Genomic DNA, 25,588 nt, shown 5'->3' on the forward strand with positions numbered 1-25,588 from the left:
ATGTACAATGGTACTCATATGGTATTTACATTCTACTCCAAGGTACTATTACCATGGAACCTTTCTTGAAACAGCTCATTCTATTACCGTAGCATTATGTCCTGGCACTGATGTTTCTGAAAGGAACAAGAATTTGTTGGGTCTGGTGCCGTGCTATTTGTGGTAATAATTCATTTATATTTTGGCTGGAATTCAATAAAGTGGTATTATAAGTTTGATACTTTGATCATGACAGTTTCACATTTATACAACTTAGCTGTGTTTTATCAAAACGTCTAGAAAAACCAAACCCACAATAAGCATTCTAGCCTAAAAGAGACATTTTAAACAAATAACAAACATTTTAACCTTATTTTGTAGAATTGAGGGGAAAACTACTGGATCAAAGTAATTATTTTGTCTGGAACTGGCCATTAGTTGGTAACCAAAATGGTAGCAATAATGTTGTCACTGCTCTGGGAATTAAAGGGTTAGTTGACCCAAAAATGAAAATTCTGTCATTAATTACTTACCTTCATGTCGTTCAACAACCATAAGACCTCCGTTGATCTTCGGAACACAAATGAAGATATTTTAGTTGAAATCTGATGGCTCTGAAAGGCCTCCATTGGCTCAATGCACGGTTCACTCTCAAGACCCTTAAAAGGTACTAAAGACGTTGTTGCAAAGTCCATCTGGTTCTACAATAACTTTATGAATCGGCGAGAATAGTTTTTGTGCGCAAAAAACCCCTAAAAAATGACTTATATAGTGATGACGATTTCAAAACACGGAATCATGAAGCTTCGAAGCGTTATGAATCAGTGAGTCGAATCATGATTCGGATCACGTGTCAAACCGCCAAACTGCTGAAATTTGGCGATCCAAACAGCTGAATCGACTCACTGATTCATAACGCTTCGAAGCTTCATGATTCCGTGTTTTGAAATCGTCATCACCATACAAGTCGTTATTTAGGGTTTTTTTGCGCACAAACTATTCTCGCCGATTCCTAAAGTTATTGTAGAACCACTGTAGTGAGATGGACTTTGTAACGATGTCTTTAGTACCTTTTAAGGGTCTTGAGAGTGAACCATGCATTGTGCCAATGGAGGCCTTTCAGAGCCATCAGATTTCAACTAAAATATCTTCATTTGTGTTCAGAAGATCAACGGAGGTCTTACGGGTGTCGAACGACATGAGGGTAAGTAATTTATGACAGAATTTTAATTTTTGGGTGAACTAACCCTTTAAATCAAGAGAGAGTAAAACAAGCATGCCAAAAATGTTACCTGCCAAGGTAAAACTGCATTTATACAGAGTGATCAGATCTATTGCATGATAAAACATCACTGGTTTTTAAAATGTCTGTGTAAAACATCATTTGTTTAAAATACAGACTGAAACGATACATTTTTCAATTAATTTAGCCCAAACACCCACCCTTTAAAATATAAGCTTTTTGCTTTCAAAACAGTCAGTTTCCATTTTAAAATGTCGCTTTATTTCAAAACCTAGTACTGTGTTGTCAAACAGCTTGATTTAAGCACAGCCAGTAGTAATTGGTCTAAAGTCGTATTGTATTGCAAGTGGGCACTACCTCATACATGTGCCTTTATCTGACCAAAATTAGCTCTACGCTCTCATAAATGAATGGTCTCATTTTAAAACCTTCCATTTGTATACAATTTGATATCTAGCCCTAAATGTAATAGTGTTCACATCAATCATCGAGAGTCATAGTGTGTTACTATAGAAACTGTCACAACTACTATTGTTCTGCTAATGGCATGTGAGCAGGGGTGTGTTGAATGTACTCACCGCACTACTGCACGAGATGTCTTTCACTTTGAGCCAGGCGAGATCCAGGGTTCCCTCTCCTTTATAACACGACTGCAGCCGGTCCTTAATTCTTTCATTAATTTCTTTCAGAGTAAACACACAGAGAGCCGACTCCTGAGATGATTCCTTGGGCCTCCTTTTTTGTCCTTTGGAGAACACAGCATAAAGGATGTCATCATCGGGTCCTATGCCTAGCGAACGTGCCAGGATGGTACCTGCCTTGGACAGGTAGGCTGCCTGCAGGAGGCGATACTCAACCCCACCCTTAACGCAACCAAGAGGAACCTCAACGTACGAGTTGAATGCGGTGTCGTCCTTGCAAAGCCGCACCAGTTTGGAAGTGTACACCTGTTCACGTCCCGCCGAAGATGACCCGGTTGTCGGGCCTCCCCCCATTTCGGGCTGCAATGTGAGAAAATACACAAAATTTCCACTGCTAAACCCATAGACATAATAAATGTCAAAGTCTGGTACCACCGTGAATGTATCCGATGGGATTTTAATCATGGAGGCAACAAATTCATCATGGAAGACGTAGGCGAACATCCCATCCTCCTCAGAGTTACGGGTGAGCTTACGACTGGATATCGTCGGAAAGTACTCCGGTCTTCCGTCGACAGCTGTGGCCACAAACAGTCTATCAGGAGAGGCATCACCATAAGACACAATGACCCCAAACACGGCGCCGCTCTCGTTGACGCCAGAGAGGTAGTGTTCTTTTTTATGGAAGGGCTCTCCAAGCTTAAAGAGATCATCCAGGCGGAGGAGTTTGCAAATACCCTGGTACAGGCTGCCGCAGGCCAGCAGCCGGTTCTCACGGTAGTCCATGAGCAGCATCTTATTGACGTTATTGGTCAATGTGAGTGGTTCGCTACAAGGCTGCACTATACGGGGCGGGTAACAGTTCCGGTTATCCTCATCTGGACCAGTCTGATGCGACACCTGTACATCCAGCCCAGGTGAGAGTTTGTAGATGCGATTCACTGCCCCAAGGTACACATTCCCATTTCTATGGTCCACTGCAAGGTGATTAAAAGTCCATTCAGGGTTTTCCACCCGAAAGGTACTGTATTCCTCAAGTACTCTGGATGCTGCTGAAGGCTGTTGTGGTCTCATAGCCACAATGGGAACCAAAAGGACAATGATGCAGCAAGAAAAAGTGAAAAAGTTCCATCTCCTGGTGTGGGAAGCCATTGTCCTGATGCCTTACGGGAAGAATGTATCGGTCCACTACTCTCTACCTGTACTCTGTATCAATATTCAGGCTTCTCGTGAAATTGGGGACATTCTGTACCTGCACAGAGAGAAAGAACAGAAGTGTGTTAGCATTAAAGATATTGTAAAGATATATTCCACAATTTACATCAACCTCCTCTGTTCAGAATCTGAGACCATCCTACAGTGAGAGGACGGTCTCAGAATGCAAATTATTAAAGCCACATAACAGTTTTTCAGCCATTTGAAAAATGCACGAGTAATTAAAGAGAGAAAGAAAGGTGGAAAAGGGCACTTTTGGAGCTTGCACAGTTGGCATGAATGGATGCCATTCTCAATGGGATAATGCATTTGCCCCAGGAGTTAACAGCTAGGATGGGCACAAATTTCTCTGCCCGTGCCCCATCTCACAGCCAGACCTCTGGCCCTCTAATTGATTTTTCCCCTTGGTATGCGATTTGCATGCTTGGCCGATACTCTCCCATCTTTCCAGATAGCGCAGTTCACCTGCTGACACTGCTGAAAGAGTGGCAGAGCTCACAGTAATGCCTGCAATGTTTGAGTAGTGGTGGACCACAGGGCCAATTAGAAGGAATTGCTAATAAGGGGACCAGATGAGAGAAAAAAAAGGAACAGTTTGCTCCTTATCCTTGAGCAAAATAAGTAGCCTAACTTTTGACTTTGTGGTCTGTAGTGAGCTGCACAAATTCTAAAAGTTTGAAAATAAATGGACAGCAGAGTCTTGCATATAAACACAGTTTTTTGAGCTGCAGAGCAAGCTAGTAGTGGTATGCTAGGCTGACACTTAACTGCTGAGGTTCACAGCAGATGTGAAAATCACTGCCTAGCTGTTGTAGTGGGCATTAAGACGATATACAGAGTGAAGGGTATGGACTCCACAGTAATGATTAGCCATTGAAACAGAAAGCAGAGACTCACTAAGGGAGGGAGCGTTAGCCCACTCAGACTCATAGGAGAGTAATAAAGGGTTCGGTACACTTTCCATTCTGCGTAAGAATGGTCCAACTGCAGCAGTGTTCGTGTATATGGAAGGTTGGAAATATAGTAGTGTGTGTAATCTGAGCAGTGGGGGATAATGTTCTCTCATAGAAAAGTCTAGCAAAGAACCACTTCAAAACACTACAGCATGTATCATTTACTAGCCATTACATTTAAAGTGGGAGAGAACGGAGATGTGAGCCGAGGTAAAAACATGCATGAGGAAACGGTGGTCTTGTAAAGTTGAATCAAAACACACATTATGACCCCTCAACTAGTTGGTGTGTTCAAATAGCAGCCAAAAGACAAAATCAACATCCTTCCCACAAAGCAATCACATGCAGAAGCTCTTTCACTAAACAAATACTCTTTTGACATTTTACAAATAGACAAAGTAGAGAAACGGTAGGAAACTATGGGAGGAAGAGGGAAATATCAGGACTTAAAAACACATCACCCGTATCGACTCAATGGACCTGTGGCATGTTTACGAACCATTAGGCTATGGCTCCAACAACTCTCTGAAATATTAATATGCAGATATCAAACTATTGAAAAATGCAGCTTGGTTTTTCTGTGCATGGTTGGATGTTAAGAGCAAGTATCCATGCCAATCCATGGTGGTAAAATATTTAAAGAGGCATCTAGCGCTGGGCTTTAGGATCAGCTAATCTGCAAGGTCATCCAAAAACAGGGGTTTACAATTCTAGCATCTTCCCATAGGTTGCTTTAGGAGACTGCCAGTTGGATGTGAAACCGCATTCAGTGTCTTGCACTGGGCTGGAGGTCAACTCATTTTCCCTGAGATACTCCAACACTCCAGCACGTTGCCAAAAGAAAAGTTATTCTATTGGAAAGCCTGCTTGCAACACACACACTGACTGGAGACCACATGCTGAGTAGCCACATCAAAGAGTACTAATGAATTCATGTTTAATACCACACACAAGCAGAATTTCTGGGAATGTGAGGAAACTGCACATTTAGGGTTTAAGCTGAGTGTGTGTTCACTTGATAAATAATTGGATATTCATGCTTCCCTTTCCAATTCTTAGTCTTTCTAGGATACAACTAGCCTGGCTCCGCCCTCCTACGTCCTTCCGCTCAATTTTCATTTTCCTTCAGTACTCCGTCTGGGATTGCGGTATATTCTTTGGTTTTCTCTGGTCAACTTTTAACCGGTCCAATCAGCGAACAGAGGGAGTGGCTGAGAACGATGACGTTGATGTCGTGCGCTAGTTTGAGATGACATGCGTCACAACCAAATGTTAGCTATTGGCTATGGCAGATCCAGAGTGGCTCTGGGCAGATCCAATAGTTTTAAACTTCAACAGAGTTCCCGCCTTCAAGGAAGGTTAACGCTTGTCAATGGAGAGAGGCCAGACTCTCTGTACAAATGAGTCTGGTAGGACCAGGCTAGGATACAACTGCAACATTGGAAGTCTCACTTGATGCATTTTTTTGCGTTTCCAGAAAACCAGCACAAATAATCAGAGACTTCAAATTCCAGTTCAGATACAGTGTATATATGGATCGAAGTAAGAGCATTTGCATTCATACTTTGTATTTTGACGTCTCAGATTTGATCTGCAGTAACAAGCCTGTCCAGGCTGTTTCATTCATGGCCTTCTGGTTAAAATGTGCACCAATTGCCAAGCACCATACGCTCCACACTGGGCATCAGTATGGCAAATGGAGTTGACACCAGGCTGCGTAAATCTTGGCTTCAAGTTGGGTGGGTTGGTGCTAGCAGGGGTATTTTAATTTTGAGCTCCAGGCCATCTGAGTGTCAAATGAAGTCAAGTGAAGATCTCCTAGTTCAGTTGGTGGCATTAATTGACAACAGCCAGAAGAAAAAAAACAATGGGCAAGGAAAAATCAACTAAATTCAGACCAGAGTGTTTGACTGGAACCTTTCCAGGCTTTGCAAACACTCGACCTTGTATTTCATCAGATGTGTGTGGGAGAGGGTGGGGGGCCAAGGGCATCCGAACAATCCTGGATTTATCCTCCCTGATCTAAGCGCATTAACTTACAACAGTCCAATTCAACTTTGATTACGGCATGTCACAAAATCTCATACTCTTTGACACCCGCACAGGCAAAATTGTGCATACACACAGACGCTTACACACGCATCCTCCTGTTCGACTTTCATTAGCACAGCCTGCGCTCCTTATCCCACTATGGACAGATGGAGGGATTCATCCCTGATGTGGGTCTGAAGGAAAGGGTGACAGAAGGATGCTAGGAAGGAAAGGAGTTGTGTTAACACACAGAGCACATACAGATAAGAGTTTTTAATTATCTACAGCCCTCCCAGAGGGTGAAGGGGCTATGCCCACCAAAATCTGATGGGACTTCAGGATGCTCAGGAGAGAGAGAGAGAGAGAGAGAGAGAGAGCAACAAAAGGTCACACTCAACACAAATAATGTGTAGTGTAGTTAATCTTCAGTGTCAATTAAAATATTCTAAAAACAATTATACTGAACTCAAATTGAGCACTGCTGCCAATGCATACATACAATATCAGATCGTGGGGGGAAAAATTCACAATAATGATATCGGATATAGATAGACTTTGGGGGCAGGGTGCTCTTTTTTCAATGCTTATCTTTAACTTATTTTGTTTAAGAGTATATTTAACTTATACTCTTTTCTCCATCAATGAATCACACAATACGAGAGTAGAGAGGCAGAGAGAGGAATTCATAACTATAACTATACAAACTACGCACTGGCAAAGTAAACTTTTTTCAGGTGCGAGTAAACAGTCTCACTTTCATCATCATCGTCATAGCTACAAACTGTGTCTTTTTCAGTTTTTATGATACAGTATGTTACTGGCGCTGGATTATTTACCATATTATCATGTGTAATATTTATTTTTATTATATCTCAGTAATAGTCAATACCAGTACCGAATTTTATGCAGAATGCTTATGCAAAACGCATATGAGACTAGTCATATCATCATATAAATACACAAGATATTTTATGTAAATTAACAGCAAAAGAGTAATGTCCCATTTCTGAGATGCTATCTTTTCATGTGAAGGTCAAACTAAAGTTAGTGACTGAGCTGAATTTTTGTATTTTTTTATGCATTATATGAGTGTTTCTTATGCTGCGAACTTGTCATGAACTGATGTGGTGTTTGATGTTTGCACGCATCAAACTTGCTCACATATTTACAGAATTCATCAAAACCACAGCTCTCCCAGAATCGTGGCATTTCAAAGCAATGGATTGAGACCAAACAACGGTCAGACAAATCCATTGGATCTGAGAGACATGTTGACATCTGCCTGTCCTCGCTCTCTCTCCCATTTTCCTTCTTTCTATTTCCTCCCTAGCTCTGATCAGAAGGAAAGTAATCCTCCACAGCAGCTCTCGGTTCAAACAGACTCTGTCAAACGCTTTCCATCCATCTTCCACTCCCTTACTCGCACACATACACAAATCACTTCCCTTCTCTTTTGCACACAAATGCATTTTTCCCCTCACACACCTTTATCAAACAAGTCAGGGTCTTACTCGAAGATGAAAACGTGTTTGTCAGGGGGTGCTTTCTGCCTTGAGCAGGTACACATCTCCTGCTGACCATAAAAAATACTGCAGCCCGCTGTACTAGCTCACACACACGCTTCATACACATTCACATGGAAATTATGAACAACTAGATAAAGATACGCATACAATCATGCATAGAACCACATTAACTTCTATTTCCCACTTGGTCCACCTGCTCGCTATATCTCCTGATGCCCAGTGTCATGGTTGTTGACTGCACTGAATGTTATCTCCTCAGATAATTATGTTTCGATACCGTTAGGAGGTCTATTGAAAAGAAACTGATCCTCATTGTCAGTATCCTGTTATTAGGTTAGCCTCAAAGCTCCTTCCTGTAGCTGTCTGCCATGCCCAGCTCACCATATAAACAAATGTCTTATTTGTCACTCATTACTATGACTAAATGAGGTCTTGTATTCAATTAACGGATGTCTTAGGAAGACCACAAAGCAGTGGGCAACGTAAATAAGCGGACTGTGATAGGATGGGGAAATGATAAGTACTTTAAAGGGATATTTAACTCCAAAAATGACAATTGTGAACCGCAGAAGACAGTGAATAAATGAAGACAGACTTTTCATTTTTGGGTAAGCTAACCCTTTAAAAAAAATGGAACCATCATGTGTCATTCCAGAGGATTTAAATGCTCATTTTCTTTATTAGACACTCATAGCCCGACAGAAGATGCAGATTACACACAACTGCGTAAAATACACTGATGGAAGAACAAAACAAAAAAAGCCCGTCTGACAGTTGAATTAAACGCTTAAGTCGTAAAGCCAACTGCACATTATCAAAGCTGGACCAAACAGCCATCCTTCCATCCATCCAGCTGATATACTGGTCTATCACTTCTCTTGAAAAAGTAAACAAGGGATATTTCTAAGCAGTTAAGGGCAGCTCAGCCAATCCTAACCAAGTGTATCTCTTGATAACTTGAAGATGCCCTTGAAAAGCCTTTAGACAAGTGATGCTGATCCTGTAGACAAATGCGGTCTATTCTCACCTGAAGGTCTACTATCATGAGTCTCAACATGTTCCACATTCCCTCTCATGTCCCAGAGTCTCTCTCTACACTTACACATATAAGACAAGGGAAGCTAAACCACATCCTTGGTCAGTCACACCATGTTAGACCTGCATATTGAAATTTTTATGGGCTTACTACTGCCTTTTACATGTTCTTCCTCTCTGCTCACTCTGAACTTTTCCACACTACTTGATTAGTTTTCAATGACATTCATGAGAGGTCACCTCTCAGTGTTTAAGTGGGTGTCTTATTTATGATCCCAGCACTTGCTGTGAGACAAATGCACAGTTCAGCACCTTAAATCAAGATGTTCGCCACTTCCAGCACAAACATATTCAGCACACTAGAGTTTCAGAGCAGTGCTTTGCTGCTGCTGAATCTGCAGCGTTAAAAAGGAAAAAAACAAAAAGTACATTTTAGCCGAGTTGTGAGATTATGAAATGCATGCAAAGAGAGAAAGGCAGTGTGAAATATTGCCAAAAAATGGCTCAGCAACTGTGTGCATATACATAAAAAAACATGCTGTTCAATATAAATAAAATAATCAAGTATTAAACAAATAAAATTACACTTACAAAAAATAAATGAAAGGTTCAGTGTGTACATTTTAGCAGCATCTAGTGGTGAAGTTGCGAATTGCAACCGTCCACCGCTCACCCCTCCCTTTCAAAGCACATAGAAAAGCTACGGTGGCCGACACAGGACAAAGATGTCGTCGTCTGAGACAGCAGAGAGTAGCTAGCGCTCAGTAGAGCAGTTTGTCCGTTTAGGGCTACTGTAGAAACATGGTGGCACAAAATGGCGACTTCACTGTAAGACCCGTGGTGTATGTAGATAGAAATGGCTCATTCTAAGGTAATAAAAACATAAATGATTCATTATGCAAGTTCTTTATACACCACTAAAAACATAGTAATGTATATTATATTGCATTTCTGTCAGGAGATCCTCCTAAATATTAAACAGTGCACCTTTAAATTAAGATATACATGTAAAAAAAATTACAATATGAAACTCACATTAACGCATAATATATGCAAGACATGACAGGTCTGGTATATCACTGAATGCATACACTCAGAAACACACCTTCATAGCGGGCACACATCACAGCATACACGTGTGAGCAGCAGTGAGGGGACAGTGGTGATGTGTCGATGAGGGGGTGTGGATTTGATTTCTCACCCAGACTGAAGGCTTTTCCCTCCAGCTTTCCTCAAAGCAATCTTGGGGCATTTCAGAGCCACTGATGCGGGTAATAAATCAGAGATCATAAAAGTTCATTTCCCACACAGCAGTCAGTAATACAGTACTGATGTGTGCCGGGCCAGCCGGAGGGTGGGGTATGACTGTCATCACTGCACGCCACATTTCATCAGCTAAAGGAAAGATGGCTAAAGGTTTCAGCTGACTCAAGCTTAGTTTTGTCTTTAATAATGAACGTGACTAGATGGCAACAGCTGGCCCTGGATCAGTAACTGAACAGATTCTGTTTTAGCCTAGAGGCAAACTGCCACAGTCAGGGTGAACTGAATAATGAAGTATGGAGGGCGTGCATGTAAAAAAGTCAGATATGATCTCTGAAACAGCTAACATTGTCTCCCACATCTTGATGTAGACTCTCATTTGGGAAACAAATCCAAATATCCAAATGCATGACCTTGTTGTTGTTAGTGCCATGCTTTACCAGCTAAACTTCAGATGACCCATCTAGCACTGGTTTGCATACAGTATTAATACGCAATCTCCCCCAATACAGTTCAAACAGTGTTGGATGAACTGGACCTGGAAGATTAACTACTTAGACATGAATGCCTGATAATCACAAGATTTGGACTGATTATTATAAACCGTTAAACTGTGTTTTTAATTTGTGTGTGTGTGTGTGTGTGTGTGAGGGGGATGGAATAATCGTGGGATTTGGGCCTAGATACACACCACTGGATTCAACACTGGTAATCCAACTTATACCCTCCCAATCTCCACACACATACGCACACTCATCTCAGTGCTCCTTAAGTGGAATTATGGATTAAGTATTTCCTCCGGTGGTTTTCCATTCAAAATAATCTCAGAACTCAGCAGAACTCATGAATTTCTGTGAGTGTGAAGGTCCATTTTGCAAAATTTCTCAAAATAAGAACATGAAATGTGGAAAAGCATATTGTTCCTGTGCCGTTTTCATTATAGCTGTGGTGTGGACTAGAGCCCTGCATTTCTGCCCAAGCCCGATGGGCCCCGACTTTTTTCACGCCCCTAGGGCCAGGCTTCGGGCCAATTTTCACGTCATACCTCAAACGCGGGCCGGGCTTCGGGCCTTTTTTTAGTCTTCTCCTTCATTTGATATATTAGATAATAATGAATTAAAAAAAAACAATGAGATGTGCTGCGCTGGTGGAAACAACATGAGACCATGATACCGCGACTGTCAAGACAGTGTTTAGAGTACGGCGCTATGCAATACGCATCGCCGCAAATGAGTAGAGCAAGCCAACATGCAAACTGCCGCAAGTGAAACTGAAAATAGGCCAAGTCTTAGATGCTCAAAAAACACAATCATCTTCATTAAAACCAATGAGACTAAATGCTCTTACCAGTACTTAGGTCGCTCGTTCTCTGATGAATCAAATGCAGCTTGAAGATCGGATTTATATTCATTTTGCGGAGAGGTGTAAGGCAAGACAACCTGCATGGTTTTTTTGTTGTTGTTGTTGTTTTTTAATTTGTGTAGCCCGTTTCGTTTGCGAGCAGCATCAGCCTGCCTCAGCTTGTCAAAAATGCCTTTTTACTGTGGTGGTGGTGGTAGTAGGCTAAACATTTAAACTAACATTGTGATGCTTTAAGTGTTTTATATCTGTAGATTTTATTATAAGCAAGACAAGTCAAGTGTTGATTTGAAAGGCTAAATTGATCAAACGTAGTCAACTCACTGTCGGCCGCTGGCCGCTTGGTCGTCACTTTAAAAAACCAAACTTTAATTTAACAAATAAAAAAATGCTTCAAACATTTTTCTAAATTAACTTAATAAAGAAACTAAACGAAATTGGCTGCAACAATGTGTAATAGGGATATATAAAAAATAAAATATATAAAAACACGGGCTCCAGTCGGACTTGGGCCAAGAATTTTGATAAGCTCTCGGACACGGGCCGGGCCTCAGCGTCCCGGGCCAGGGCCGGGCTAGGGCCAAAATTTGAGGCCCGTGCAGGGCTCTAGTGTGGACTTCCCTGTTCTCATAGAATTAGAGTGATTATTAAAACTTTATAGTTAAAATTATCATTAAGGGCCAGATTTACTAACAGCTTGCTCCAGCACAAACCCTCTTTTGGAGTTAAACTACTGTTAGGATTAACTAAAGATACGCAGTGATAAATTATCGCTGAAAAGGTGTGGACTAGGTTATTTTTGGGGCTGACCTTATTGCATATGCATTTATAGGAGTTTCCCTTTCAGGCACAAAATTCATGGGAGAACAGTATTTAAATGAATCACGTGATTTACAAAGGTTTGCGCTGGTCAATTTAGTGGTGTTTGGGCCATTATTTAAAAAGCGCACAAAGATGCTAACGGGTGGATTGCACTGGTCATTATGGAAATGATCCGGCTGCAGTGTTCATTAATTTGCGCATCGTCAGTAGATCACACGCAGAACTGTCTACTCCCATCTGCGCTTTTCCGGAATTGCGTTCTCACGCTAATTTGCCCTGTTTAGTAAATCTGGCTCTAAATGTATCATTCTTGGTTGTAAATGGCCTTTACGACTGGGCATAAACCATGAAGCATCTTCCCTCTTATTGGCAGTGATCTGATGAGAGTGGAACATGACCGCTGAATTCTAACACACTCAAACTTCAATAAGACCATGTCAGTAGCTTTTCCTCTTAAATATAGTACTCTGAAAGCAGATGTGTGCAGATTCAAAGCCAAAAATTAATCATTGCCCCATTGTAGTCAATTGAACACACTGGAACTGCTTGGAACCACATTGTAATTGCCAGCGAGGCTGCAAAGCACAGTTTTAAAGAATCTGTCAGCCGTTCCAGGAGAAAACCCATTTTCTTACAGACTCACACAAGTGATAAATCACCACCACCTCAACATTAACTGTGAGACCAAAGGGAAGAATGGACAGAAGGAGAGAGAATAGAGATGGAAACAGTTTTCCAAAAGGTCACAAGAAAAGCAACTAATATTGTGCCTCTATAGCAAAGCAAAAAAAAACATTGCGTCTGTGTGTATCACTGCTTGGAACGTCAAGAGATGAATCAAATAACAGATGCAACACAACAGTCAACAAAATCAGCCGGTATAATCATAAGGCAGCAGAGAGTTTAAGAACAAGGTACAATGCAATTTTTGCATGCATGGAATTGGTCCACTGTGGTTTCCCAGTCACACTGATTCTCAATAGCACCATTCAAGTGCTGACGATAAAGACGTTTGCATGAGCACACACACGCAGACCCACAAGCATGTAGTGTGAGTGAAGATCACACTGGTAATGGCCTGGAGGCAAACCGTCATGGACGTCATATGTAGAGATAATGAAGAACGAGGTGCACACAGAAGTTTCTTTGAGTAAGGCTGACCGTGATGTGCTCACTTCCATCCATGTGCGTGCGAGTAGACAGATGAGCTATTGTCCACCGGTGGTAGATTACACACCACTCGAGCGTCGCAAGTGGCTACAAAAACATATGCAGATGAGCCTCATCAATATGCATTTTATACAAATGACATGTAAATTCAGTCCGTGGTTGTCGGCGGAATCATTTCCTGAACTTTTTGCCACAACTTTCCCGTTGAACGAGCTGCGGGTGCCGCTGCGACCCAGCCTTCTGCGCCTGGCCCGACGCCAGCGCTCTTCTCCTCATCATCTGCGTGCAGGAGTCAGGACTGGAAGATAGCACTCCATTCTGTTTTCTATTTACCTTCCTCCCTCGCTCTGTTTGTCAGAGCCCTTGGCGTAAACATGGAAGGCTGCTTTCGGGTCCTTTCAGCAAGGGGCTCCTGTGGATTGTGATGAAAGAAACGTAATCCATTCCTCTTTTCTTTCCCTTTCTGCAGTTGGTCAGGCTGTTTTAGTTTGATTTTCTACACGCTTAACCGCGTCACATTTGTGCGAGTGAATCTGAGGGGTCTGGGTGAGCATGCATGACCGTTCCCCCCAGAAACTAAAATCACAGTGACACTGGAAAAGCGGAAATAACCTGTGCATTTACCATGTTTGCCTTCCATTTTTACTCTAAGAGGATGTTCCATCCCAAAGCACTGCAGTGACATGAATCGCTCTGACAAGATTCTAAGATCACCTTCATTCAGGTTAGCTGTGCCAGATTAAATCCAATGAGGGCTTGAAAACGTTTATCTTGAAGGTGCTGGAAAAATACAGGATGGCAGGAGCACAAAATGCTGCTGGGGAGAATCGTGCAACAGCTATTAAACCCTTGTCTGCATCCCTAAAATGATACAGCACAATTCATAATCCTGAAAAACGTGTGGACTCCTATAAAAGGAGGAATAATTAACACTCAGCATTTTTAGTATCCGATATTCGATTATTCAATTGAACCGTGCTGATTTATGGAATGAGTTTGACCATTCCCCCTTGAATTTTATCAATGCCCATGATGCCAGCATCAAAGACTCACTGGCGCCCTCTAGCCCACACTGCAGTTGTGATTTGTATACGTCTGTGTGTGGTGAGGTACATTAAGAGGGATAATGGAGCTAAAAAGTCATGTTTCCATGGGAACACTTATAGATGTGTGAGTGGGTGGCAGAGGGACTGAAGCTCACTGATACAACAGAGATGCCTAATGCACAGAACACAGAGAAAGAAAACCACATAGACATTCACAGTCGAATGCAACTGCAGACATACACACTGCCGAGCTTCAATGCATCTGTTATACAGTACAGACATACAACATGGTTACAGTTTGCTGAATGGAAGCACCTGTGCCTACAGAAACCAAGAGAGTGACAAACATGTTGGTTTGTTTAGTCCAATGCTTACCGTCAGGGTGAATTAAACCTAACCTTGGCAACCCAGAATGCACAAACGTCAAAGGCAAATCTACCAGGTTTTATCTCCAGACAAATGTTAAAGAGATTGGAACTCATCTTAAATCACAGTACGATTCCCTGAAGGGTCAGGGACACAATCTTATTTCAAGAGGAAAAATACATTGTCCTAACGTTCGATGGAAAGAGATCATGTTCAACATAAAAATCCACCAGTTGCTGGAACCTGGCCCTCTCACAATGGATATTAACAGCACAGGAAAGAAGTTAGGATGCACAGCATAGAAATGCTGTGTGGATGGCACCATGTTGCCATCTACAATCTATCTACGAGCTTCTGATATTTTCTTTTTGGAAGTACAAGAAATCATGTTTAAAACTTGTAGTCTGACACCACTTTAAAACCGAGACTTAAGGAGGATGTTTCAAACAGCGAGTTCACCTACAAAAGGAATAAGATACGTATGCCTGGCTGCCGGTTTCAAATCATTTCATGCATCTGAAACAAAACTAATTTATTACCTGTCACGCATGGCTTAGCAGAGGCAAATATAAAGCCGGCATAGAGGGAGGTTTTCAATATAATCCTTGTGACCTAACCCCTGGGAAGATCTGCACCAGAAATACGCTCTTCTGCTCTCTTTTCCTCAGCTATATCACTGAAACTACACGGAGGAGAGGTCATATCACCAAGTTCATAATGGCAAAATGTGCCAAATTTGGAACAATCTAAAGCCCTGTTCAATGGCATTGCATTGGCGGCTGTTGTAGTGGTACGTCTGCTGAATGACGTTACTGGTGGGCTGTGTAACGGGCCATGGCTTTTGAAAATCGGATTACAAATTAGATATGCAAGTAAAATTATGTCATTCTAATTAGAATTGTCTTTTTTTTTCTGCTAAAAAATGAATACAGAGGAAAACATTTGTATATACAGTAAATTGAGGCAGTGCGTAATGCATCACATCATGGCAAAGATTAACTATCAATGTTTTTTTCAGCAACTCTCATTGAAATCCAATGACTTCCGGTTGCTCTTCTACCCCAAAAAACTTTGTGTGAACAGGGTTTAAGGTTAAGTGCTCAATGCTAACCTTTGGGTTACTAGCCCAGATGTTTAGCTACTAAGATCAAAAGGCATGTGTGCATAAAGTCTAACATTGAACTTTAAACACTTATATAGTAATAGCAACACCACATAAACATCTAATTCAAAGCTTTCTCTTACTATATTTCCATAGACTTGGTCGGCATTACAGGGAACGCCCACAAAATGTTCATATCTACCATATGCCATGGGGGAAAACAAGCCATTAGAATGAATGCACGTAGACCTTGTTAGATGCTTTATATTTAATTTTTGTAACGATTACGATTTATTTTTGCTTGGTGCAGTCCCGAAAAGTTGCCATGTGGCGTTCTGCACCTCTAGTAAGTAAAAAAAAAATCCCTGATCTGATGTTTTATATTGTCAAATAAACAGACGGAGCCGTTCCTCAATTCCGAAAGCCTGTGCAATACTGGTATTATCGTAAAGATTAAAAAAAGAGATTTCATTAATTGCAATGGCAAAAGTTTGTTGAACAAAACGCCAAACAAAGTCATACTTGTCACGGGACTCAATTTATCGTTAAAGCAGTTTTTCACAACGAGCAATCACATACCCACATAATGCGTTAGGTTATTAATTTACAAAACATTCAAAAGTCGTCTTTATTTCATGATAGGAAGGGCACATTTTGTACATTTGTACATTTTCTCGTCAAAATGCATGCTGCTCCCACAAATATTACACGACAATAGCCAGGCTACTTCAAAAATCACCCAGTCTTTTGATGAAGACGGTTGCTATAAAAACGTAAATAAAAACGTTTTTTTCGCTATTGTCAGTAATTCGAATATTATTGTGACACTGACATGTCAATTTCATGGCACAAGACACGTTTTATGATCATTTTAAAACGTTAAATGTATGTAATACATACTTTTAATCCACTAAATTCAGGAAAACTGAATGTCTTCATCGAAAGACTGGGTGATTTATGAAGTAGACATGTCATACCTATATGGGGATCGGCGGAGCTGCATGTATTTTGATGAGAAAATGACACCTCTGGCCATTGATTCCGTTGGGTCGTTTATCAGTCACAGATACAGTACGGACAATCTGACCCAATATGGTTTTTTCAGTTTTTCTATATATCTTGCTCTGTCAAGCGGCAAAAGTGAATCTACACAGGCTAAACTGGGTTAACCCCATGCATTTACATTGTGCGACTGTTTTCCCCCACGTCGACTTCGCCCCCAGCTATGACACGACTCCGACCAAGTCTATTGCTGGATTATCTGCACCACACAAATGAGGTGCTAGTGAAATGTACAAGTGCACCCAACATGCTCGTACTGTAGGACTAAGTGGTTAAAAAAAAAAAAAAAAGCCATTTAGAAAATAAAAAAGACAAAAACAGGAGGTTGAAATAAATAACAAAAAAACACATATACAAGCATAGCATGTAGTTTCGTAATGAGACTCACGTGTGCAACAGCAGTGAAAGGAAGCAGAGTTTCTCACTGGTAGAAATCACTCTCTCCTCATTATCCACACAGACACACATGCTCACGTACACTCCAGCACGCACACGCGGTGGGACACGGGGGACGCACAGCGGGAGTCTATTCTGAAGATGTCACAAGCAGACAGAACTGTCACTCACAATTCACACATTTACCTACAGACAATCCCATCCAGTCGCACACAGAACCGCACATGACACGAGCATATGGGCAATATGCACGGACATATCTGCAATGTTCTCGCCATGTTCCTAACATAAATATTTACTGTGCAAATAAACTTTGTGTTCCAGCAATGCACAAACCACTTTCCAGGTACTAAGTGTCGTGGAAATTATTTTATCTTCAAAGTGATTAGGATTCAGAGAAGTATTGAAAGGTTTAACAATTGTTTAACTTCCCTCTGTGTCTGAAAAACTTTATACCCCCCCCCCCCTCGCGCGCACAAGCTGCCACACTCAACATCCTCTATTTTCTTTTGTAGCTTGCACACGGAGAGTTCACAGAAGTCACGTATCAAAAACACAAACATAGCATTAATCAAGACATATTCCTTAATATAAATACACTCTGAATCTGCCTGTTGCCAGGCAGAAGTTTCCACTTTTACAGTTTCTCTGTACTAGGCATTTTCCTGTTATAGTTACGGCAAAACTAAGCAGAATTTAATGTTCTCTGAAGCTTTAATAAGGCATTGGTTACTGGAAATTATTTGTTAAAGCATGCATTCAAATTTCCATAACATTAAGCTCATTTACTTCCCACAGAAACATCATGTTAAATACATAAAAGGGACACATTTCAAGGACGCCAAACACGTGTTTGATGCTATAAGCTAACACAAACAGTGGGAAGATAAGTCGTAAAAACTGTTGTAGTAACCAAATCATAACATAAGGGTTAGGTACATGGTTCAATTGTCCAACCACACACACACTCAGGTTTTCAACAGGGCAGTAGAGGGAAACAGTCAAGCAGAGTCTCATTAAGCACAACAAGATTACAAAAATTGATTTTTCTTCCTCTTAGATTCCTGTTGGCTATTGTGTCTTACCGAGTTGTTCGAATGAAACATTTTTACTCAAAGCTCATGCTGTTCAAGATCAGTTTCCCAAAGTCAACACATCAAGCCGCTATTTAATTGGTTTGCAGGGTAAAGACACACTTGCTCTCAAAGTACACAGAACAGCAAATGCATTGGTTAGGAGGACAATATATGTTTAACAAGAACATATCTTCCCTTCATTTTTTTCAGTCTAGAAGATTTAACCAATACTATTATTCTCGCCATAACTTCATCAGCTAGCAACCCAAAAAGAGCAATAGCCAAACACTAATAACTATTTCATTGGAGGGCAATAGCAAAACTTAAACCTGGTTGGCTGGTCCAGCCAATCAGCAGCCTATAAGAACAGAGAGGACGGCTCTTCCTTTGAAAGAGCAGACAGAGAGAGTCATTCACCAGTTTCCAAACCAGTCATTCAGCCTCATCTCAACTGCTCGTTCATACTCTAGTGCGTGTGAACACACACTCTTACATGCTACATATCAGCTCAAAACAGTGGACTCATTCTAACAGCTGACATTTCTAATATTTTAATAATATAAGGTACTGCATCTTGCTCTCACATTTTTAATAATGCCATGTTTTCATTCTATGCATTCCATCTCCAAGTCTCTCTCGCTCTCAACTACAACCAAGAAGTGAAAGACTTTGAAAAATGCCAACATTATATTCATCCTTGTTTATGTCTCTTAAAAACTCTCTGGGGACAAAGAGACGAGCAGACTGTCATGCATTCAAGGCTGAAACGCCACTGGAACACGCTGAAATGATTAAGTTTCGTGTTATCACAGTCTGATGGTACTTGCTGTTTCTCCTTGAAATTCAGGGGCACTCTGACTGCACCGAGTGCTTAACGCATTCATCTACACCTACACTTTATACAAACGAATGCAGAAAAAAATCCCTGCCATATTTGTTGCCTCTGGGGTGCATGCAAATGCAAACACACACTGCCATTCACCTATAGCATTATGCTATTGAAAAGCAAGACACAATTGCCCACATGCAGAGACAATCCTCCACTCACTGCACAAAAGCCCTGTCTTATCAGAGAGCAAATTCCACTCGGTTCACAAAAGCTACAATACTTCATTAACGCAATCTTCATGAATTCATAATTTATACACAGAAACCCCTAGACACAGTCAGCGTCTGTGAACACTGTGAAGTCCCGTGAATAGAACCCTTGCTGCAATACCACTCACCACAAGCGAGTGAACTCCTCTGATTACTTTATATTCCCGTACAAACCCCACAGACTCACACCCTCAGCCGAGAAAAGAGGAGTACAGCAAAACAGTTCAGGATGAAGTCAAATGAGAAACTGGCAATTAGAAGGTTTGCAAACAGCAGTCATGCATTACTGAAGGTGATGCTCATTTCCACAGCTGTTAGGGCAGGAGTCAGGCGACGTGTACAATGGACAAACTGAACACCAGAAACATGCGTTGAATGTGTCCTCAGCTGATCTATGCTGCATTGAGGCAGCCATAAGGGTTTGCAGATGTGTTGCTTTGAGACATGAGACAATGGTCAACGGACCCCTCGCTGAACAAGAGTCATGACATTACTGCAGCTGCCCCTGATTTCACATGTAAATTGGGGGGATGGATGAAAATCCATCCACCCATAATTGCATCTCGCTAGATAGATAGATAGATAGATAGATAGATAGATAGATAGATAGATAGATAGATAGATAGATAGATAGATAGATAGATAGATAGATAGATAGATAGATAGATAGATAGATAGATAGATAGATAGATAGATAGATGGATGCACCATCATGGGCGCGCAAAACAGACCTCTGCGTTCTGATGACCCTGATGAAATAACTGGTCAATTACGCACGATTACGGGGAACCAAGGTCTGCCAAACAGTATGGCACACTTTGTGTCTGCAAATAGCACGGCAATTGCCAGAAAAGCTAAGGGTATAATATCGCATATGATAGCCGGCCACTCATTCTCCACCCTGTGCCGGCAGGTAAAGCGCGCGCAGAGAAGCGCTCACGCACGCGGCTCACAGAGAACAAGTTGCGCTCTCGAGTTAACGCGAGCGCGGTAGCCGCGTGCCAGAAACGGGCTCTTTTTTTTCTCTCTCTCTCTCTCTCTCGCTCTCTCTTTAGACTTTTAACAGTTCCATGCGCGCTGTTTGTAGCATTTAATCCCTTGCCAGCCATCCAGCGTCTTTCCAAAATAGCCGTAACATGTGCGCAAAATAATGAATATCATGCGAACTGCGTCAACTCCACTTTCTATCACGTCTCGAGTCATGCGAGATGTGACAAACTGAATAACAATCCAAATGCGTTAAGTCTTATAGGTAACGTACAGCTTAAAGAAAACTAAACAAAAATGTGCCATTAACTTAACCTCATGTTGTTCCGAACATGTATGACTTTCTTCCGTGGAACACGAAAGGGTGTTACGCACAATATGAGGGACTGACAGCCTTAGTCACCATACAATGAAAGCGAACGGAGACTGGGGCTGTCATTATGCCCAACATCTGCTAACCAGAAAGTAAAAAAGGCTTTGGAACAACATGAGGTTGATCAAACGTTGACAGAAAAATCATTCTCGGGGTGAACTATCCCTTTAAGAGTCGTTGACAGTCTATGCGCTTGTGTGCTTTCCATAAAGAATTGCACATCTTAAAACTGCAGTATTGAAAACATCTCGATGTGCCGTTCCTAGTTTTAAACGATCAAAGCTCCAGAGAGAAAAATAGCAATCCTGTAACGCACGGGTGCGGATGGTGCATTGCCCTCCTCACAGCACGCCCTTATACGTTACTACATAGCAGGTAACACGCCTCGCTTACCTGCTCGAATAACCTTTCCCAGTCGCTATTCCGTTAAATAACAAGTTCAAGATGTAAAAACGCCAATCCCGTTATACGGTTGTCCCGTGTCAAGCGCTTACCTGTTCTCGCTGCGTATTTCACCTCACCGCCGCAGTCGCGCTCACACTGCGGATGATGGGCACCTTCACAGGAATCCAAACTCACTTAATACTCCACAAATACAGCCAGGCGCCTTTTAAAAACACTGTTTCGGGTAGTATCACAGACAATTATTGGCTATCGCAAAGATCCTCCGCGTTTAATTTCCTCCAGCAGAAACGACAGGCGAGCTTCAGAATCCCAGCAACGACTGAGCTGGAGCGCTGGTGAGGTGACCGTTAAAACAAACTGCCGCTCGCGCTGTAGTTTCCATCATGACGTGCTGATTGACAGAATTTAAAGCGCGCTGAAACGGCCACTGGAAATCCGCGTGCGGCAGCAGCAGCTGTGGGGACGTGGGAATGCGCCGTGCGCGCTGCAGTCAGAGCGGCTGTTTCGGAGTTTGCTAGTTCGCAGCTGACTCCCAAGTACCAGGGAGGCGTGAGTCAGTGGCTTTCTGCTGAGACGCAGGGACTGTCTTGTTTTACAAACCCTCCTGACTCGCCCGCAATGACATCCCGAATCTGGCCGCTGATTGGGCTAATTGTAAAATCTCATTGGCTGCAATCAGCGCGCGCGGCTGGCATGAATGAGGCATATGCTGCGCCCCAATGTCTTTTAATGTGTCTATAATGCATGCATTACACCGTGGAACGGATTTGGGGGGGAAACACGCGGATGAACATAATACTGCGGACACAATGGTCTACGGATTTGAATATCTAATCAGCGAAATCATTTGGAGATGGAGATTAGGGGTGTAAACATGCAATACAAACATTTTGTCAGGAGATTATCTTTACGCCAATTTATTTACACTTATTATTTTATTCATCAGAGATTAATCAAAATAAACAGATTCGCAAATAAAACAAAACAAGCCAGGACTTCAATTTAATTTGCCTAACAAACGTGTGGAAATTTAATAGGATATATTAACCCTGACAATAATGATATTATAAACGTTTCATTAGATCGCATTGCAGAAACAAGCTTGTTTGATTTCTGGCAACGTGCGTTACTTTCATAACCAATAATATGGCAAACTTTTGCACCTTGCTGTATATGGTTGGCATCATGGTATGGTTGATTCACTGCAATGTTCCTGAACGCAAGCCTCTCAAAACACTGCATCACAGCTCCACCTGCAGGCGCATACAGTACTGCATGCATACTCCACCTGCTACCCTGCCACTGACAGACCCTCATGCAGCGGACCACAGTCCTGGTCCTGAAGGACACCAAACACTTCCTATTTAAAAAAAAAAAAAAAAAAATCTCACTTCAGGACATAACGCCTCTAATAATGAGCTAATGAGTTGATCGTGTTTTTGATATGGGAGACATGCAAAATAGCAAGATAATAAAGACAATCCTCTGATGTCTTGAGTTCATTCATTTGTTCATTACTGAAGACAGCAGTCCGTTCGAATCTTAGATGAATCAGCTCATTCACTCAAATCTCTTGTTTGTTTTTAGGTACAATGCTACAATGTAAACCAGGCTTGTGTTGATCATGAAGGTGTAGTAGCCTATACGTAAACCCTTCACCCTAGGTGTTTTTAACATTTAAATCGTTTTTTTTTTTTTTTTTATGTAATTGGCTTGTCTAACAAGCCCATGCGAGTCATTTTCTTAAATTCAAGGTGAGCAGTGCATGAGAGGCTCGCATGCATTGATGACCCGTGGGAATGTTCAGAAATTCCCAGTTCGGTTTATCAAGTATTTGGAAGGACGAACTAATAAACTCTTCTATAAAGACCCAGTGGGGGTGTTTTGGGTTAGGATTGAGTGTTTAAATGTATAATTACTTGAGGATAGCAAAGATGCTCTGGTCATCCAATGGGTCGATTCTTCCCAATTATCCAATTTAAACGAATAGTTAAGAAAGTGGTAAGTTTGTAGACGACATCTTAATTAGTTAGCATGGCCTTGTGCATGCTTTGCATAAACTGTGAAAAATAATGAATAGATTTTAGGACATTTAAATACAAGCACACTGAGGAATCAATCTTAAACAACCAATAATCAATATACACGTCTTTGGTATAATGATGATAAATGTTCAAGCTGTGCTGACCTGTATGGATACAGTTCTAAAGTCTCTCACTCTATATATTATATTATATTATATTAATTATATTATATTATATTATATTATATTATATTATATTATATTATATTATATTATATTATATTATATTATATTATATTATATTATATTAGGTGAATTAATTGATTAATTGTTAATGGTAAACTGATAACCAATATAATGCTAATAAAATTCTATACTATTTTTGTCTAAATAAATTACAAAAACTGAAATTAAACATTTTAAATGCTGTGTTAATGTAGGCATTACAACACAATATACAACAAAAACACAAATAATCATTTTGAGATTAGCTAAATATTATATTTAACATAGTCTATTTAATATTTAATGTATAATTATGAATGCACATTATGCATTACCTTCTAACGTTGACCTACTCCAAATGCAAAAATAGTGTACAATTAGCATATACAATATACAAAATTCATCCGATAAACACACACACACGCAATAACAATAATAATGTAATAAATTAATAAATTAAGCGGCAGTATTCTACTTCTACACTGTAAAAAAATATTGTTGGTTTAGCTTAAAAAAGTAAGTAACCTGGTTGCCTTAAAATTTTTAGTTCATTGAAATTAAAAATTTGAGTTAAAACAATGAAGGAAATTGGTTTAATAAATAGAAACTCAAAATAGTATTGTATCTGAACCACATAAATAAATAAAAAATGTTGTGATAAATCATGAAAATAGCCCAATTTGTCACGTTTCACTGCATTATTACAAATAAAACACAATTATGCAATATGCTTACAAAATCTTTTAATAATATTTGAATAAAGGGTGATGTCGATTCTCAAATGTTCATTGTATTAACTAAATTTTTTTTATTTCAATGAACTCAAAATTAAGGCAACCAGGTAACTTACTTTTAAAAAAATGTGTTTTACAGTGTATTAAAGCGGCAGTATGCAACTTCTATTAAACGATTAAAAATATATGTACAAGTTTATATAACAACGATAACTTATAGCCTAGGCTATAACCGCAGTGTCTGACAACCTTTTCTCTGTGAACATTTTATATCCAACTGTGAATGAAGGAGATTAGGAAAGGACGACTGCAAAGTCAAAGTCATCTGTTATAAAACTGAGGGATTATACTATTGAAAGAATTGTCATTTGTAAAGAACATTGACCTTTTTGTAAATCAATGCAGAGACTATGAATCAACATTGAATATGTCTGTGAAAACACCAAAGTTCCATTGTACAATTGGACGCCATTGATTGAGACTGCAGAGGGGTCAACTTTGTAATCTGTTACACTTTTAGCCCTTGTCCCAGTGGCTGGGACCTGTCAGATAAAATTAATTTAAAGACAAAATAAACACACAAACAATTTGTCAGTTTAAACAAAGCTCCACAGTGCAGTGGAATTAAAACAGATCTGGACCCCGATACTGACCATTTTTCTGTCAGTCTGATCAATAGACACTGTGTAGACAGGACGCGGCCCAGAGGAGAGGCCATTGATAAGCACAGCACAACAGTGTCAAACTATAGAGACAAGTAAAAGGTTTATTTATCAAAGTTTATTTCTCAAACCATCACAGATGCGGTATGTTTTACTATTTACATCATTTACTATGCACAAACATCTTCTAATGGAATATTTTGCCTTAACATGACAGAGCTGTATGATCTAGCCCTGTCAAGCAATCAGTGTTTCCAGTGATTTTCTGTCAGTTACTCTAGATAAGAATTTAGTTAAGATATATTATTCCTGTTCATGACAGAGAGGTACAATCTAGCATCGCTCAAATGATCAGTGTGTGTGCAGTGAAGTAGATTTAAAGTTCATAAATTTTTCTCCGCTGACACCTGCAGATAGATTCCTCAGACAGGTCGTGTCTGCAGAGGAATGATCAATAACATTGATTGGAGTGTTTGGGGCCTAAAAGAACAGGATGAAGGAAGCGAAGCATGAGGGCGACTCATGTCAAGTCATTTTTGGGTCCTCGAGTTTGTGTTAGTGCGTATGCAAGAGAAATGGGGGTCAGCTTAACGGTCTAAAACAAACGAGTAATCGAGCGGCTTACATTTTACACACAATATGACCAGTTAATTTGTCTAATTTTGCACTGCCAACGAAGTGTTACAGCCGAATTAACCGCTTTTAATCGTTTGAATTAACTAGGTGAGTGAATGATTCAATGAGTCGCTTGTTTCATGCCTCAATGAATCAGTGTTTGTGAACAAACCAGATCAGA

General features: G+C 40.6%; 1 protein-coding gene across 1 annotated transcript in view; it reads right to left on the bottom strand.

Annotated features, from left to right (window-relative positions):
- plxna4 (plexin A4) overlaps positions 1-21,732 on the bottom strand; it is a 220,684-nt gene extending 198,952 nt beyond the window's left edge. Inside the window, exons 1-2 of the mRNA XM_079816393.1 lie at positions 21,238-21,732; positions 1,801-3,115 (exon numbers count right to left, since the gene is read on the bottom strand). Of these exons, the coding sequence (XP_079672519.1) occupies positions 1,801-3,015 (1,215 nt within the window). The 5' untranslated portion in view covers positions 3,016-3,115; positions 21,238-21,732. The remainder of the gene's footprint in view (positions 1-1,800; positions 3,116-21,237) is intronic.
- Between the last annotated feature and the right edge of the window lie 3,856 nt (positions 21,733-25,588).

This window comes from Gobio gobio, assembly GCF_949357685.1.
Source record: "Gobio gobio genome assembly, chromosome: 5".
NCBI classification, from domain to species: Eukaryota; Metazoa; Chordata; class Actinopteri; order Cypriniformes; family Gobionidae; genus Gobio; species Gobio gobio.